Source organism: Oncorhynchus nerka, linkage group LG3 (genome assembly GCF_034236695.1).
Source record: "Oncorhynchus nerka isolate Pitt River linkage group LG3, Oner_Uvic_2.0, whole genome shotgun sequence".
Lineage (NCBI taxonomy): Eukaryota > Metazoa > Chordata > Actinopteri > Salmoniformes > Salmonidae > Oncorhynchus > Oncorhynchus nerka.
In genome coordinates this window covers 30,609,005-30,626,968 of record NC_088398.1, presented here as the reverse complement: position 1 = coordinate 30,626,968, position 17,964 = coordinate 30,609,005, and the positions used below count along the sequence as shown (strand labels likewise).

Below are 17,964 nucleotides of genomic sequence, written 5' to 3'. Positions count from 1 at the left end.
GCATGTATAGGAATTAAAGATGCTGCCTAATACTTTGAGACTTGACCTTTCAACCCGTGACCTTTAACCTCTGACAGCTCCTGGACGAGTCTCAGTTCCGCTGCATCACCAAAATCAAAACCATTGGCAGCACCTACATGGCAGCATCAGGAGTCACTCCCGACGTCAGCAACGGCTACGCCTGTCTGAAGGTTAGCTCATTACCATGGTCATCAGCCACTGGGTCTGGGTCAGAGGCTTAAGCTAGCCGTGTAAACTATATCATGTATGACATAATCATGTGAACTCCTATAGCTAAACAGCAGAATTCCTGATGAACTCAGTCTTGGGTATCTTATACTGTTTGTGGTAGCAGGTCAGAAATGTGATCAAGAGCTTTGGGACTGACCTTTTACAGAGGATATGTTAATTTTATGGGTGATGATGATCGTAGTGGTGGTGATGATCAAATGAATTCACTTGAAACTTGATGATGAAGATGGTTATGATATAGAGGGCTCTGTTGTGCAGAAAGAGGAGCTGACTGACAGAGAGCGCTGGCAGCATTTGGCAGATCTGGCTGACTTTGCTCTGGCCATGAAGGTCTCGCTCATGAACATCAACTACCAGTCCTTCAACAACTTTATGCTACGCATAGGTCAGTGCTAACCTTTCAGCTATATATTTTAAGGTGAGAGAAGAATGGAGAGTGTGTCCTAGTTTTGTACAGCATGCATATCATGTATCCCATACTTCCTCCTCTCCTCAGGTTTGAATAAAGGGGGGGTTCTGGCAGGAGTGATTGGTGCCCGGAAGCCTCACTATGACATCTGGGGAAACACTGTGAATGTGGCCAGTCGCATGGAGTCCACAGGGGTCATGGGTAACATCCAGGTAAGGCCTCTCCATAACAGGGTGCGACGAGATGCAGGATGGGATAAGTATTGAGGTGACAACCAAACAATCAGTTATAGCTGTAGCGCATTGGCCCGTAAGGTCGTTGATGTACCTGGTTTCTGGTGAGGACTGAGCAGGAGCACTTGATAGCCTACAATGATTGATACATTGCAGTCGCCTGCAAGATCTCGAAACCACATACAGCAATCTGATACCTGACTGCACAGTCGATGATGTGGCATGCAACCATTGGTTGACTGCAATGTAGTCGGCCTGGAATTGTTTTTTCCCAGATGACTATAATAACACAAGAATAATCCTACTTTGTTTGATTACTATTTAGATCTTGGGGTTTGACATCAGGGAATAGTTTTAAGTGGATTACCAAATCTGGGTAGAAAACACATGTTGGATGGATTCATCACCTACAATTTGATGTGATTCTACTGCCCCCAGGTGGTGGAAGATTGTTACCACATCTTGAAGGAGTACGGATTCCGTTTTGTGAGGAGGGGACCTATCTTTGTGAAGGGGAAAGGAGAGCTGCTTACCTACTTTCTGAAGGGTAGAGAAAAACAGGGCTCCTTCATCAACGGCTCCTCGGTCACCCTGCCACACCAAGTGGTGGACAACTCCTGACCTGCGTGTCAATGCTCACAGAAACACACACGCATAATCAGAAATATACATTGTAATGTATAAGTGAGATCTGAATTCATGCTTATACCAACACTCTTTCAGAATTGCAAAGTATGTCAGAGGAAATGGACATCTTGCAAAGAAAGAAGATTTGTCCTGCCTCCCCCTCCCCCACCCTGCCTGTTCAAATACTTTTTTTGCAAACTACAAAGCTTTTGAAAATAGTGCTCAGCTATTTGCACTACAGACTTATGAACACATATCACGGTACTGTATAGTCACACATAGTTACACACAGTCTAAGACAAACACTCTTATTCAGAAACACAGTCTGACAAACACACATTCATGTACTCACTGCAATGCCATCCTTACGACGCGCTCAAGCCAGATGCATCATGGCTGTTGGACTAAATGCCTCATTTTGAATACTTTCCCCCTTTTACAAAATACTTTATATTTGGAAAAGAATGGATTTCAGTGTGTTTGTTACAGTATCTCCAAACTGCTTGGAGATGGCGATGACCTGAGATAAGATGGTAGAGGTGTGTGTGTGTGTGTGTGTGTGTGTGTGTGTGTGTGTGTGTGCTGAATAAGCCTGCAGTGAAAGTATTCTTTCTCACTTTTTTCTGATCCGGAATCAAGTAACATGCCATGCCCTTTTTCTGTTAGCTATGAATTTGGAACACATGCCTTCTATGTTCTCCCCCCCATCACTTCTTTACGGCATCTGAGTCTATGCTGACAGTGGGCACAGAACCCGGGTGTGAGTCCTCAGGTGTGAAATTGGCGACAGGTTGAATGTTTTTGTGTTTTTTTGGAGGCATTGCAAGTGTGCGCATGCACGTTGACAAGCAAGAGTGATTCATGGTATTTTAGAGTTTGTGGTCACCAGGTCTTTGTGAGTAGCTAACACCTGTGGTCATGGGTATTCCGGTGGGTAGAAATGCTGTGCCCTGAAAAAAGTATTTGCCCCCTTTAGGATTTTCTCTGTTTTTACATGTTTTTGATACTGAATTAGCACATCTTCAACTAAAACCTTATATTAGATCAAGGGAACCTGAGTTTACAAATATATATATATATTTATTTAATTAACAACGTTATGCAACACCCAATTCCCCTGTGTGAAAAAGGTATTGACCCCTTTACACTCAATAACTGGTTGTGCCACCTTTAGCTGCAATGTCTGCAACCAAATGCTTCCTCTAGTTGTGGGTCAGTCTCTCACGTCGCTGGCGAAGAATTTTGGCCCACTCTTGCATGCAGAACTTCTTTAACTCAGCGACATTTGTGGGTTTTCAAGCATGAACTGCTCCTTTCATGTCCTGCCACAACATCTCAATTGGGATTAGGTCTGGACTTTGACTAGGCCATTCCAAAACTTCAATTTTGTTGCTTTTTAGTCATTTTAAAGTAGACTTGACTTTTGGATTAAAGTTGATTTACGTTTGCCAGAAAACACCTGGAAGATCATCAAGGCTCTTTGGAAGAATGTTCTATGAACAGATGAGTCAAGTGTATAACTTTTTGGAAGACATGGGTCCCATTAGGCCTGACGAAAAACCAAACACTGCATTCCACGGTAAGAAACTTGTACCAATAGTCAAGCATGGTGGTGGTAGTCTGATGGTTTGGGGATGCTTTGCTGCCTCAGGACCTGGATGACTTGCCTTTAATAGAAGGAACCATAAATTGTGCTCTGTATCAAATAAAAGGTTATTGGTCACATACACATATTTAGCAGATGTTATTGTGGGTGTAGCAAAATGCTTGCTGTATCAGTGAATTCTACAGGAGAATGTCAGGCTTTCTGTGAGCTGAAGCGCAGCTGGGTCATGCAGCAAAACAATAATCCAAAACACACAATCAATGGCTAAAAAGCAACAAATTTGAAGTTTTGGAATTGCCTAGACAAAGTCCAGACCTAATCCCAATTGAGATGTTGTGGCAGGACTTGAAATTAGCAGTTAATGCTTGAAAACCCACAAATGTCGCTGAGTTAAAGCAGCTCTGCATAGAAGAGTGGGCCAAAATTCCTCCACAGCAACGTGAGAGACTGAGCAACAACTAAAGGAAGCGTTTGATTGGAGTCATTGCAGCTAAAGGTGCCACAAACAGTTATTGGGTGTAAGAGGAAATTACTTTTTCACATGAGCATTGGGTGTTGCATAACTATGTTTATGAAATCAATGAAATAAGAATGTAATTGTTGTGTTATTTGTTCACTCAGGTCCCATTTATCTAATATTAGATTTTGGTTGAAGATCTGATAATATTCAGTATTTTTTTTTTAAATGCAAAAGAATTAAGGAGGGAAATTACTTTTCCACAGCACTGTATGTTTGTTTGTTTGTGTATATGTAAGGTTGATATGTGGACAGTACTGCAGGTGCGGGTGAGTTTCTTTTGCTCGTATTGTGTCCGCGTCAGTGTCTTTTCTCTGAAATTGGATGGAAGTGCAATAGTTTATTCTTCTACAACCCTCTGTCCTCGCTTGCCCCTTACACAAATTAAAACATTCCTGGCCCTTTTAATATTTTTATAACTAAGTTTAATTCATTCTGAGATTCTATTTACAGTGAAGGGATAAAGGACTAATGAGTCTCTAAGTTGTACATACAGTTTACTGTTCATTAACTTAATTTATTGCAGTTGTCAGGGACAGATTTCCTTTTTTTAAACCAATGTAAAAGTGCCAATGTTGAAGGAATGGCTTTGGTCCCTGTACATGTGGCCAAAATGCAGGTCTTTGCTGTTTCTCGATTTGTATTTTAAAGAACCTCAGGCTTGGGAATAAAATGGCACTTTGAATGGTCTGTAAACTATCTGTGTTTGAGTTGAAAGATAATTTATTAATGTATTTCATTTAAATTATTTGTCATTTTCAAGTGTATTGATTAAAAAAACGAAATTAAACCATGGTCCCTAATACTTTCTTTATTTAGTGTGTTTTGAGTAGGTCTGTTGTCTCCTCTTTGGATAGCATAAAGTTGTTGTATATGTTGAGAGTGTGACATCCGATCCATTTCATGCAGAAGTTGCAGAACCTAATGAACACAATATGTTGAAAAGACGTTTTGCTTGTTGAGAAGAGATCCCCCTTTCTGATGTAGCTTGAAAAAAAACTTAAAGGGGAAACCTGCAATTGCAACTTCCAGTTTTAGACATTTAAATTAATGATATATAATCATTAAGTTATGCTACCTGGGGTGGCAGGTAGCCTAGTGGTTAGAGCATTGGGCCAGAATCCCTGTGCTGACCAGGTAAAAATATGTTGTTCTTCCCCTGAACAAGGCAGTTAACCAACTGTTCCCCAGTAGGCCATCATTGTAAATAAGAATTTGTTCTTCACTGACTTGCCTAGTTAAATAAAGGTAAAAATGATAAAAATATATACCCATTGATTATTGAAAAGAACAAGTCTCATGACAAGTCTCATGACCTTAGTTCAATTGTCGTACCCCACACAAACTGAAAATATAAACTCTAAACAATGTAATTTGAAACAAAAGCTGTATAGCCTCAATTTAGTTAATTCTATAATTTTGACGTCATGGATGGTCAGCCCTTGCATCCATAGCTCTTGTCTATGAATTTGAGAGTGGTTGCATTTGGTTACAGTGGTTACAGCAGGACGGTCACTGTTATTGTTAGAACTGCAGATTCACCCTTTTATCGTAAACAAGTTGTAATTTTCCTAATAGAAAATGAATCAAAATATAAAAAGCTCGATTAACTTGTGAAACAAACAAAGTTCAGTATGAACTTCAAGTGGGCCACAAATGGACTACCCGGACACAAGGTAGTGTCGGAATTTCCGGTGACGTCATTGCGTCTCAATATCCATAATGAATCTGCAGCTGACTGGAGAGCAACAATAACAAGAGAAGCTCCGCGATAAAAACGAGTTATTGTCTCGTCTCTGACACCTTTGCCAGCATTCTGTCACCAACGCCCTTGGCGAATTAACTCTGGCCTCCACTTCCTCCGACTCGGAAACCGGCGGAGTGTCGCCGCCACCGCGGAAGAAATACCGAGCTTCGGTGGTGGAGGGAGCAGGGGAGCTTGGGGCTGCAATTGGGTCAGCGGCCCTGTCTACAGTTGTGGGGATTTTAACTTTTCCCAATTCACCCGTTGCTCCTGTCATTCGATTAAATCCGCACAGTGTAGCCCACATCTACATTAATAACATGCAGGCCAACGGGGCAGGACAGGGTCAAGATTCGGAGCTGTCCTGCCTAAACAACAGTGCGCAAAACGGAGAGCCGTCCTCCGCCGGGGGAGCTCACACTAACGTTAATGGACTATCCACAACAAACAATGGGAACTCTGTCAGTAACAACGTCGGTATCCCAGCCCCAGCAGCATCCAACAACGCCGTGTCTTCGGAAGCAAACTCCGTGAAAAAGAAGAAGCGTCTCTCTCAGTCAGAGGAAGATGTCATTAGACTTATAGGGCAACATTTACACGATTTAGGACTTAAGTAAGTAACGTTCGCTAACTTCCTAGCTAGCTGTCAGCTGATGCTAAATCGTATCCTTCATAATAAGCGCGAATAAAGCAAGTCGTCATGTTGACAGCGACTAGTTCGGTGAGATAAACAGAGTTTTGTAGAGGTCACATTGAATACAGCACGGGTCCTTTAGAAAATTGATGAAGGGAGAAAGATGGCACAGTTTAGCTGGTCTTGGTAGGACGCTGTCTACCGTTAACTGTTACTTTGGGGTCCAGAAATGAGAGTTCATGAAATGACAAGAACATGGGAGTTTTCTCGTTACGTAGCCTAACACTTCCCTAATCATCAGCCATATGCAGACTTTATATATATATATATATATATATATACAGTATATAGGACCAAAAAAAGCCAATACCGATTAATCGGCCGATTTATGTATATGTGATTTATGTTTATGTATATATATGTATATATATATATGTGTATGTATGTATGTAATAATGACAATTACAACAATACTGAATGAGCAACAATATATATGTATATATATGTATATATATATATATATATATGTGTATATATGTGTATGTATGTATGTAATAATGACAATTACAACAATACTGAATGAGCAATGAACACTTATTTTAACTTAATATAATACACAAATAAAATCAATTTAGTCTCCAATAAAAAATGAAACATGTTAAAGTTGGTTTAAATGATGCAAAAACAGTTTTGGAGAAGAAAGTAAAAGTGAAATATGTGCCATGTAAAAAGATAGCGTCTAAGTTCCTTGCTCAGAACATGAGAACATATGAAAGCTTCTGGTTTCTTTTAACATGAGTATTCAATATTCCCAGTTAAGATGATTTAGGTTGTAGGTTATTATAGGACTATTTCTCTCTATACCATTTGTATTTCATAAAACTTTGACTATTGGATGTTCTTATAGACACTATAATATTGCCAGCCTAATCTCGGGAGTTGATTGGCTTGAAGTCATAAACAGTGCTGTGATTCAAGCATTGCGAAGAGCTGCTGGCAAATGCAGGAAAGTGCTGTTTGAATGAATGCTTATGAGCCTGCTGCTGCCTACCACTGCCCAGTCAGACTGCTCTATCAAATATCAAATCATAGACTTAATTCTAATATAATAAACACACAGAAATACGAGCCTTAGGTCATTAATATGGTCAAATCCGGAGACTCATTTCGAAAACAAAATGTTTATTCTTTCAGAAATATGTATTTTATCGAACGGGTGGCAACCCTAAGTCTAAATATTGCTGTTACATTGCACAACCTTCAATGTTAGGTCATAATTATGTAAAATTCTGGCAAATTAATTATGGTCTTTGTTGGGAAGAAATGGTCTTCACACAGTTCGCAACGAGCCAGGCGACCCAACTGCTGCATATACCGACTGCTTACACTGAACGCAAGAGAAGTGACACAATTTCAGGCATCGCATTGATTATATACAATGCAGGACAAGCTAGTTAAACTGGTAATATCATCAACCATGTGTAGTTAACTAGTGATTATGTTTCGATTGATTGTTTTTTATAAGATAAGTTTAATGCTAGCAACTTACCATGGCTCCTTGCTGCCTGCACTCGCGTAACAGGTGGTCAGCCTGTCACGCAGTCTCCTCGTGGATTGCAATATAATCGGCCATAATCGGCGTCCAAAAATGCAGATTACTGATTGTTATGAAAACTTGAAATCGGCCCTAATTAATCGCCCATTCCGGTTAATCGGTCGACATCTAATATATATATATATATATACATTTTTTAAGTGTATGTAAAAATATGCTTACAATAACATTACTCTTGCGAGTTGCCAAGACCATGGAAACTGGAAAATCTTGTCCAGAATACATTGAGAATGTTTGGTTTCTTGATAGTATTTGCATGTCAATCAAGCCACAAGATCACGTGAAATTGATCTGTTTTCATGAAGAATTTTGAAAATTGAACGGTCATCATATTTGCCTCCAACTTTAAAGATATGTCTACATATTTGATACAGCACAAGTCTAATTGTTTAGGACTTTGGCAAGTAATTGATGAAGATACAATGATCACCCTATCAGGCATTGTGATATTGTACTTGACCAAGTAATAAGTTAGTAGACATGATTCAAATGAATTATTTCTTTGTTGAATTCCTCTACATAAAATAATGCTATTTGACATTTGAAAATACTTTGTATTTTTCCTTTGCACATGCTTCCCCTTTCCCTCTCATCTACAGTCAGACAGTGGACCTGTTGATGCAGGAGTCTGGCTGCAGACTGGAGCATTCCTCTGCCACGAAGTTCTGCAACCATGTGGTGGAAGGAGAGTGGGACAAGGTAATGAAACCATTTGAGATGTTTTTATTTTTTAAGTCATCTAACTTTAGAGGTACACAAAACATCTATTCTACATATGGACTTATTTTATTCATTCCTCTCAAATGTTTTAAACAACAATTTAGCTTATTAAGTTGAAATGTACAGTAGTTAGAAAAAAGAAAATAACCTGTGTCTATTTTTTGGGTTTGAATATAGGCTGAAAGTGACCTGAGTGAGCTGAAAGCATTGATGCATTCTCCAAGTGCTATTGTGGTAAGCCCAACAGTGTTACAGTTAGTGCTGAGTGATTGGTGCGTTTTGAGGTCGGTTTCGGTTCGATAATATATAAAATAAAATAATCACTGTTTTCAATTATTGTTTTTACCATTAAATGCACTATGCATTATGTGGGTTGAATGCTGTAACAACACAGAGAATATGTATATTTTTTATAAAAGTCCCATGATGGTAAGGACTGCCCATTACTGCTTATCACTTATTAACCACAATCTATTCACATTTAATAAAATATTTCAGTTTTTCTGTATGTTACATTTTTTTTAGGCCTATTTGATGGCAATTATTTCATTCAACGTCATCTCTGTAGAGCTGATGCTTATGCTGTCTGACAAAATCACTATTTTAGTGGTTCTTCGGCGGAAATAAAGCATACTTTTATGACTGCTGAATACCAACTACCAATCTTAGATGATGTATTTTCAGGTATCGAAACCTCACAAAGCAACTGCTCTCTATCCCTCTTGATTGCACGTTCTCTCTCGCTTTTGTCATTGTAGGTAATTACCATGTGTTCTGCACAAAACTATGTAGAATATTGGCCTGTTGGAAACTCCCTACTACATTGCGCAGTTCGGGCTTGATCTGATTTATCTCTAGAGAAACTGCGCATTGCGCTCACAGAAAAACCCGAATTCAAATAATTGAACTGACATCTTTCAATTAGTTGTTTAAAAAGCAAAAAATTACCAACATTTCGGTTAATCACTCAGCACTAGCTACAGTTGAATGCGGACAAGAGTAAAAGAGTAGGATGTGTAGGCTACATTTTCCTCACAGACAACCGTTTTGATATGTTTTAAAGATGTATGTGCTTAACTCATAATGCACTCATATTTGTACATGTCCTTTCCTCCCCTGCCCATCTTATTTTTTCCTCTATAGCGGATGAAGTTCCTGCTCCTGCAGCAGAAGTATCTGGAGTATCTGGAGGATGCCAAGGTCCTGGAGGCGCTGCAGGTCCTGAGAGCTGAGCTCACTCCCCTCAAGTACAACACAGAGCGTATCCACATCCTGAGCGGGTAGCTACCTCTGATCACAGTCCTAATGCCCTACCCCACCCTAAAGGAATAGCCTAGATCACAGAGCTAAGCCTCTTTTGAAATTGAAACCGCTGTCACTTGTAGTTCCTTTTAAAACGGAGTTGATCCATGTCCATTGCAATGTGTGACAACTAACTATTCCATGAGTGAGGAGTGTTTTGTGTTGGAGTACAGCCAATCCTCGTTCAGTATGGTCGATGGTATGGGATTTGATTATAAACACATTTTTGACTAGACTTTGAATTTTAGCTGATTTTGACTGAATAATGGGATTCTCTGTCTGTCTTCGGTGGTGCTGGGGGTGAGTCCTGCAGGGTAGCCTAATGCTGATGACATCTATTTCCAAGGTACCTGATGTGCAGCCATGCAGAGGACCTGAGAGCAAAGGCAGAGTGGGAGGGTAAAGGCACTGCCTCCCGCACTAAACTCCTGGACAAGTTACAGAGTGAGTGCCATCTTACACGCACACGTACACACCCACACATACACATCTCACACACACATCCCACACATACACATCTCACACACACATCCCACACATACACATCTCACACATACACATCTCACACACACACACCCACACATACACATCTCACACACACATCCCACACATACACGTCTCTCACACACACACCCACGCATACACATACACACCCACATATACACACCCACACATACACATCTCTCACACACATCCTCACATACCACATCCTCACATTCAGCCTACCCCCCAGTTTTGTTTAAGATGAGTACACCTTTATTATCAAATTAATTCCTCTTGTTGGGTTCTGAGAATATGAAATATACTTATTCATGTCACTGAGGGAGAGAGGGAAATGTATAACGTATACATTCTGTCCGGATATGTTATTGTTAGCCATCAGGGATCCTATGGGAGGAGAAAAGACAGTCTGGTATGAGTCGAAATGACACCCGTGAGTGAGTGAGCACTTTGGGATAGAGGTCAGGTCGAATGAAGTGAGGAAGAACAGATATCACTACGGTTCTGTCTAGCAACAGAGATGCATTGGCTGTTCAGATGTGTAGGAGGAGACTCAGCATAGGAGAAAGGGTTAAATATCAGTGCTTGTGTGAATATGTCCTTTGTCTTATGCAGCTGTATCGGCCCAATGGGTGAATAAACTTGGTTTGTGCTTTATTAAGCGTCCGTGAGTTTTCATAGGTTCATGTGGAACCTAAAACTCCAGAATTGATGGTCTTTAAACATAGATATTTTGTTCCTCTTCTTTTCCGAGTGACATTTTAAGGATAGAGTCTCTTTTAAACAATGTATCACTCTCCCTCTCTCTTTGTTCCCCTCATTCCAATCATATCACACTGTGCCTCATTCCCTCCTGTCTCCTGTCCTGCAGCGTACCTGCCTCCCTCTGTGATGCTGCCTCCGCGCCGGCTGCAGACCCTGCTGAGGCAGGCTGTGGAGCTGCAGAGAGAGCGCTGCCTCTACCACAACACCAAGCTGGACAGTGGCCTGGACTCTGTGTCCCTCCTCCTGGACCACGCCTGCAGCCTGTAAGGCTCTTCATTCTATACTCTGTCTGTAGTTGTCTGTCCTTCCTGTGTTCATTCCCTTAATTTGTCCATCAAAATTGCCTTGCCTTGGACCTCAGCTGTAGTTGTAATGGTCTTACTTCCCAGTAATAGTTTGTCTTGTTTCTATTGTGGTTGTTATGTCACAAGATTGTATGTGATGATTGTATGGATTCACGCGCCATTAACTAACGTTTGTTTTCTGACATTCACATTTCCTAATGGAAGTGAAGTGCTTCATTTAAACCGATTCAAAAACCATAGCGCATTGCCACTATCTGCCCTGGATTCAAAAATGTTTATTAGCTACCCACGCTAGCTGGAATTAACAAAACCTTATTATCTCCTATATGTCCTCTCTCCATGACGTCTGAGTGTTGTTATCTACAGGAAACAGTTCCCTTGTTACACCCAGCAGATCCTCACCGAACACTGCAATGAAGTGTGGTTCTGCAAGTTCTCCAATGACGGCACCAAACTCGCCACGGGATCCAAAGACACCACAGTCATCGTGTGGCATGTCAACACAGTAGGAGCCTTTCTCATTACAGACGAACCATGATCATGCTGATAAGTGTATCAGGTTTTAGTAAACAGAGCATAAGAGAGGGGGGTTTCAAAGGGGTGGCGGAGGCGGGAAGATGTGAACTTTGGGGGAAATTATTAGCTGAGGTGATAACTGTGCTGCTGATTGACAGGAGAGTCACCAGTTGAAACTGATGAAGACTCTTGAGGGCCACGCCTACGGTGTCTCATACCTGGCCTGGAGCCCTGATGACACTTACTTGATTGCCTGTGGCCCCGATGACTGCTCAGAGCTGTGGCTGTGGAACGTACAGGTAACGTTGGATTGACTTTTTTATCCAGAATGCTTGTTGGAAAGATCAAAAGTCCTCTACAAAGTCCTATTCCTCAATGATTGTGTTGTGGAAGTCATCTCTAATTTACCCACACCCTCTCACCAAGATGGAAATGGTAGTTGTTATTGTCATGTTATTACTAGGCATAAAAAAAAAGGTTAAAGGTTTTTTTTTTAAAGTCCTCCCTGCTCACTCACCCATGTCTCTTGTCATTGGTCAGACGGGTGAGTTGCGGACAAAGATGAGCCAATCACACGAGGACAGTCTGACCAGTGTGGCCTGGAATCCAGACGGCAAGCGCTTCGTCACCGGAGGCCAGAGGGGCCAGTTCTACCAGTGTGTGAGTGTCTTCCATCAGGGTGTGACCTGTCTGTCCCAGCATAAGGGCAGATTGAGCTATTGTGTGTTGGACTAATCAGTGCATTGAGGTTGATATAACCTTATCCCCAGGATCTGGATGGTAACCTGCTGGACTCGTGGGAAGGAGTAAGGGTTCAGTGCCTGTGGTGCCTGGGTGACGCTCGGACCGTCCTGGCATCAGACACACACCAGCGTATCCGTGGTTACAACTTTGAGGACCTTACGGACAGAAACATGTAAGTTAGTCCCATCCGTTGTCATATCTAATCACCAGGCCCATCCTGTGCTTATACAAGTTCTGTCATTTTAATTTGTCTGTTTGTGATGGACTTCCACAGAGTCCAGGAGGACCATCCAATCATGTCTTTCACAGTTTCAAAGAACGGGAGGTTAGCTCTGCTGAATGTGGCTACTCAGGTGAGTGGCTTTTCTTGGGTGGGGGGGTTGGTTCGGATTATGTTGAGCTGTCAGAGAGTGCACCGGTCTGTCTGTCTTGTAGGGTGTGCACCTGTGGGACCTACATGACCGGGTGCTGGTGAGGAAGTATCAGGGCGTGACACAGGGCTTCTACACCATCCACTCCTGCTTTGGAGGACACAACGAAGACTTCATCGCCAGTGGGAGTGAGGGTAAGGCCACGTCCCCTTCTAGTCGATCTCATCTGAGTCTAAATTATGCTTTGACATTACTTTCAGTACTATTTGTAAACCTGTCAGTATAACAACACTAACTCACACGTCAGGGCAGTTTATTAGCTCATGCAATGGAAAACGTTTGCAAAGGAAAATTAACGTTTTTTTTTTTTGGAAGGCCTGTTTTCTTCCATTTGTTGCCTAATGAACATGGCCCAGGAAAAGGTAGAGGAGAATATGTAACACTTGCATTGTCTGGTTTATGCTGTGTGTCCATCTACAGATCACAAAGTGTACATCTGGCACAGGCGCAGTGAGCTGCCCATCGCAGAGTTGACAGGTCATACACGTACAGTGAACTGTGTGAGCTGGAATCCTGTAGTGCCCGGTCTCCTGGCCAGCGCCTCAGACGACGGCACCGTTCGAATCTGGGGGCCCACCCCTTTCCTTGATGTCCAGGACGCTGAGGGGCTAAACGGTACAGATTTATTTGACTGGTCATCATACTTTAACTAGTGGTCTAGAGCCCTCTTTATATCTGCCATTTTTATTTTACCTTAACCAGGCAAGTCAGTTAAGAACAAATTCTTATTTTCAATGACGGCCTAGGAACAGTGGGTTAACTGCCCGTTCAGGGGCAGAACGACAGATTTGTACCTCGGGGATTTGAACTTGCAACCTTTCGGTTACTAGTCCAACACTCTAACCACTAGGCTACCCTATGTTTTTAGGTTCAGTGTCTATTATTACCATAGCCTCTACACTGTAATTATGAGACCAAATGTGGTGTAAAAGGACAATTTGTAGGTTTTTAAGTATATTGTGTGGGGGTGGACCAAGAAGAAAAAGTAATATATATGCAAATGCTCTGCTATAATGAACTCTACGTATAGCATTGTTGGGAGATTTAGAAAGCCAATAGTCAATCAATCAACAAAGTAAAAAATATATTTATGTTTAACTTACAATATGTAGATCCTATAGGATTAGACGGGTTCAGATTTTATGTGAGCAGCACAGAAATCATGAGGGCGGTTTACGGCGATAGGTGGGATGGACTGAGAATAGCTGAGGTATGGTTTTAAAAGCTCATGTTCTATAATAGTTGACTGACAACGCAAGGTATAAGTACTATTCTATATAGATGTAATGTATATAAAAATATCAAATTATTTTATTCTTGCTATGTAACTACTGTAAAAAAATATATATGTTTGTAAAAAGTGTATGTAAAATGTGTGTAGACTGCATGTAACAACATTTTTTTTTTAAACTGTAAAAACAAAGTTTATTTTTGTAGTCCGAAGAAGGAGATGGGCATAAATAAATGTTTAAAAAATAAACGAAAATGCTCTTCTGTTTCTCTCTCTCCATGAAAGAATGTTGTAGCATGGACAGCTGATGGTGACCTTGGAGCAGAAGACACTACTTCTCGAATCCAGGAGAACAACACTAGACTCTAACAAATGAAGCAGAGAAACTATTGCATTTTGACAGCTGCTTTCTGGAGGTCTGGCCCTGGGGCTGTGCTCCGGCAGCAGGTGATAATGTCACACACACGGAGCTGTCAGACAAATCACAGAAATTAACTGATTACCAAGCAGCCACCTTGACTGTGACATCCCACCTCCTCTTTACCTGTCTCCCACCTCTTACCTGTGTGGCTCACAGTGTCTGATGTCTGCACCTCCTGTGTTCAGCCAGGCCCCATCCTCTTTTGTCTCGGAGCTAACCCCAGGACTGCCACCTTTCACCTGCCTCGTTGAGAGTTTATTATTTATTATTGATAATATTATTTATTGTCATGATTAGTACGTTGATATATATAGAGAGGGCTGTAGTGGTGGAGAGTGATAAGGGTATATATAGTGCTCCCTTTCTAATGGTCTCCTTTTGCTTATTTTTGATACTGAATGCTATCAGATCTTCAACCAAAACTGAATATTAGATCAAGGGAACCTGAGTGAATAAATAACACAACCGTTACATACTTATTTTCATAAACAAAGTTGTGCAACACCCCTGTTTGAAAAAGTAATTGCCCACTTACACTCAGTAGCTGGTTGTGCCACCTTGACCTAGAATGACTCGAACCAAACGTTTCCTGTCGTTGTTAATTAGTCTCTCATGTCGCTGTGGAGGAATTTTGGCCCACTCTTCCATGTAGAACTGCTTTAACTCAGTGACATTTGTGGGTTTTCAAGCATGAAATGCTCGTTTCAAATCCTGCCACATCTCAATTGGGATTAGGTCTGGACTTTGACTAGGCCATTCCAAAACTTCAAATGTGTTGCTTTTTAGCCATTTTCATGTAGGCTTGATTGTGTGTTTTGGATAATGTCTTGCTGCATGGCCCAGCTGGGTTTCCGCTTCAGCTCACGGAGGGATAGCCTGACAATCTCTATAGAATTCTGATACAGAGCGGAATTCATGGTTTGTTCTATTAAGGCAAGTCACCCAGGTCCTGAGGCAGCAAAGCATCCCCAAACCATCACACTTCCACCATCATGCTTAAGGTTTTTATTGTGGAATGCAGTGTTTGGTTTTCGTCAGGTGTTATTGGACCCATGTCTTCATAAAAGTTATACTTTTGAAAAGTCTGTCCATAGAACATTCTTCCTAGAGTCTTGAGGATAATCCAGGTACTTTGTTGGCAAACTTGAGTCAACTTTTTGGATGAGAAGGGTCCCATTATGTCCTGCGAATCCAAACACTGCATTCCACAGTAAGAAACTCATACCAACGGTCAAGCATGGTGGTGGTAGTGTGATGGGTTGGGGATGCTTTGCTGCCTCAGGATCTAGACGACTTCCCTTAATAGAAGGAACCATTAATTCTGCTCTGTATCAGATCATTCTACAGGAGAATATCAGCCATTGGTCTGTGAGCTGAAGCTGAAGAGCAGCTGGGTCATGCAGCAAGGCAATGATCCGAAACACACAATCAAGTCTACATGAAAATGGTTAAAAAGTAACACATTTGAGTTTTTGGAATTTCAAGCAGTTCATGCTTGAAACCCCCCAAAATGTTCTGCGTACAAGAGTGGGTGAAAATTCCTCCACAGCAATGTGAGACTGATCAACAACTACAGGAAGCATTTGGGTGCAGTCATTGCAGCTAAAGGTGGCACAACCAGTTATGGAGTGTAAGGGGGCAATTGCTTTTTAAAACACAGGGGAATACTTTGTTAATACAGTTTTCTTGTAAACTCGAGTTCCCTACATCTAATATTAGGTTTTGGTTAAACATTCACTATCAAAAATATGCAAAAATAGAGAAAATCAAAAAGGGGGCAAATACTTTTCACAGCACTGTATATCTATGTTGTTCTTCCAACAGGAAAGTCATTTTTTTATTGGTTTATTCATTGCTGCCTCTAATAAACGTCTCAACGTATATGAGATTGTGGTTTTCACACCCTGGAAATATTTACTTTCTTTCTTTTTTTTACCTCAAACTTTTAGCAATTTTTAAATGATAGGACTTACAGGCATTTTAACTCAAATCCTCAAATCTAAGTGAATCTTGGAGGTGCTTGTATGGTTATGATGATTACGTTTGTTTAGTGTTTTTTTAACACAGTAAAATATCATTTTAAATTGATGTAGCTTTGTTTCCCCGAATTGGTGGGATGGTGAGATTGATGTGCATGTTGCTTAGGCCTCACTGCTGCCAGAAGAAACCATTTTGACCACCTGTGGTTCACAGCTAAATATCTTTTGATTATATGGTGGCTATGCTCTTACTCTTCAGTCTCCTTGCTAGACCTAGTGAAGCACGTGCTGAGGCTAACTTTCTAATGGGAACGTTTAGGAGGTTATAGTTGTGGAGAGGTTAGGTAGTGGGGGAAGGACTTGCTTAAACTTGCTGTTTGAACTGGGTTGTATCAGCAATGGGGTTGACTAGGTTTTCCTTGACTTTGATCTCATTTATGTGTCCACCATTGTGCTGTTTTCATTTTACCTCCATTTCCCTCTTCTCTCCATGCCTATCACTTGTTCCCTTCTCTCCTATCCCTCGTCTTTAGCGCTTACGTTTTTGGTGTATCCACTTTTTTCTCTAGCTGTGGTGAAATTAGCATTTATTTGCTGCTTTGTTTGTTTTTCATTGTCCTGATTTGTTATGTGTTCATTACAGGCTGACATTAGTTTTTTTTTATGGCTTTTGTGAATTTTGTTACTATCGTTTTCTGTTTCATGTATCACTTCATCTCATATTCCCTGTACTATCATTGGCCTCTTCAACCATTTCATTTTCTATAAGTTAATTTATTTGACCACAATTAATCATGTATGTGTAATGCATTTGTACACAAGTGTGTCAGATAATGTACAAATTGTTCCTTTTGGACAGTCAAGCAAAATGAGCTTTTCTGATATAGTATGCGCTTTATATCTGTATATGTTATGGCATGTATAATGAGAGTGTAAGAACAGCATATAGGCTAAGCATTTTTCCGCGACACAGATCTCCCCTGCCCACAGGTCATTACAGCCACCACCAGCTTGTTCGGTTACAGAAGACTGTAAAAGACACACCTCAGTACAGATCAAACAGTAAAACAATCACAGATGTGGTGTTCTAGGTTCAGCTTATGCAAGTTTTTGTTCTTTTGAGACTTACCTTATTTTGGGGCTTATTTCCCACTCCTTGCTGTTAATGCTTGGCGAGGTGAGAAGCCATCGTTAGGTTTGTTTGTTAGCGGCCAGGTTCGGAAGAATCCATTTTGCATTTAAATGTGTTATTACAAAAAGTGATTGTACTGTTATGTAATGTCGTGTAGAAGATGTATGTATATTTTCAATAAAGCATTCAGGGTTTTAAGACCGTGAGTGACGTTAATAATTAGCAGCTTACGAAACACAGCCACAGAAATGATTATATTCTCAGAACATGCGTAAATCTC

At 40.9% G+C, this 17,964-nt stretch overlaps 2 protein-coding genes across 5 annotated transcripts in view; both read left to right on the top strand.

Annotated features, from left to right (window-relative positions):
• The window catches only part of LOC115106654 (adenylate cyclase type 3-like), a 28,160-nt gene extending 23,726 nt beyond the window's left edge, over positions 1 to 4,434 (top strand). For all 3 annotated transcript variants that reach the window (XM_029629604.2, XM_029629596.2, XM_029629610.2), the window contains exons 17-20: positions 78 to 191; positions 511 to 637; positions 749 to 873; positions 1,333 to 4,434. In XM_029629604.2, the coding sequence (XP_029485464.1) occupies positions 78 to 191; positions 511 to 637; positions 749 to 873; positions 1,333 to 1,515 (549 nt within the window). In that variant the 3' untranslated portion in view covers positions 1,516 to 4,434. The remainder of the gene's footprint in view (positions 1 to 77; positions 192 to 510; positions 638 to 748; positions 874 to 1,332) is intronic.
• Positions 4,435 to 5,348: 914 nt separating this feature from the next.
• LOC115106627 (WD repeat-containing protein 26-like) lies at positions 5,349 to 17,882 on the top strand. 2 transcript variants are annotated; one of them, XM_029629544.2, is made up of 14 exons: positions 5,349 to 6,001; positions 8,237 to 8,336; positions 8,535 to 8,591; positions 9,501 to 9,637; positions 10,006 to 10,103; positions 11,032 to 11,188; positions 11,597 to 11,735; positions 11,905 to 12,045; positions 12,287 to 12,406; positions 12,517 to 12,662; positions 12,765 to 12,843; positions 12,926 to 13,055; positions 13,342 to 13,536; positions 14,448 to 17,882. In XM_029629544.2, exons 1-14 carry the CDS (start codon positions 5,709 to 5,711, stop codon positions 14,519 to 14,521), a joined length of 1,866 nt encoding a protein of 621 aa, XP_029485404.2. In that variant the 5' UTR covers positions 5,349 to 5,708; the 3' UTR covers positions 14,522 to 17,882. The 2 variants fall into 2 exon arrangements, with proteins under 2 accessions (XP_029485404.2, XP_029485412.2); XM_029629552.2 differs by having other exon boundaries at positions 14,438 to 17,882.
• Positions 17,883 to 17,964: the final 82 nt, after the last annotated feature.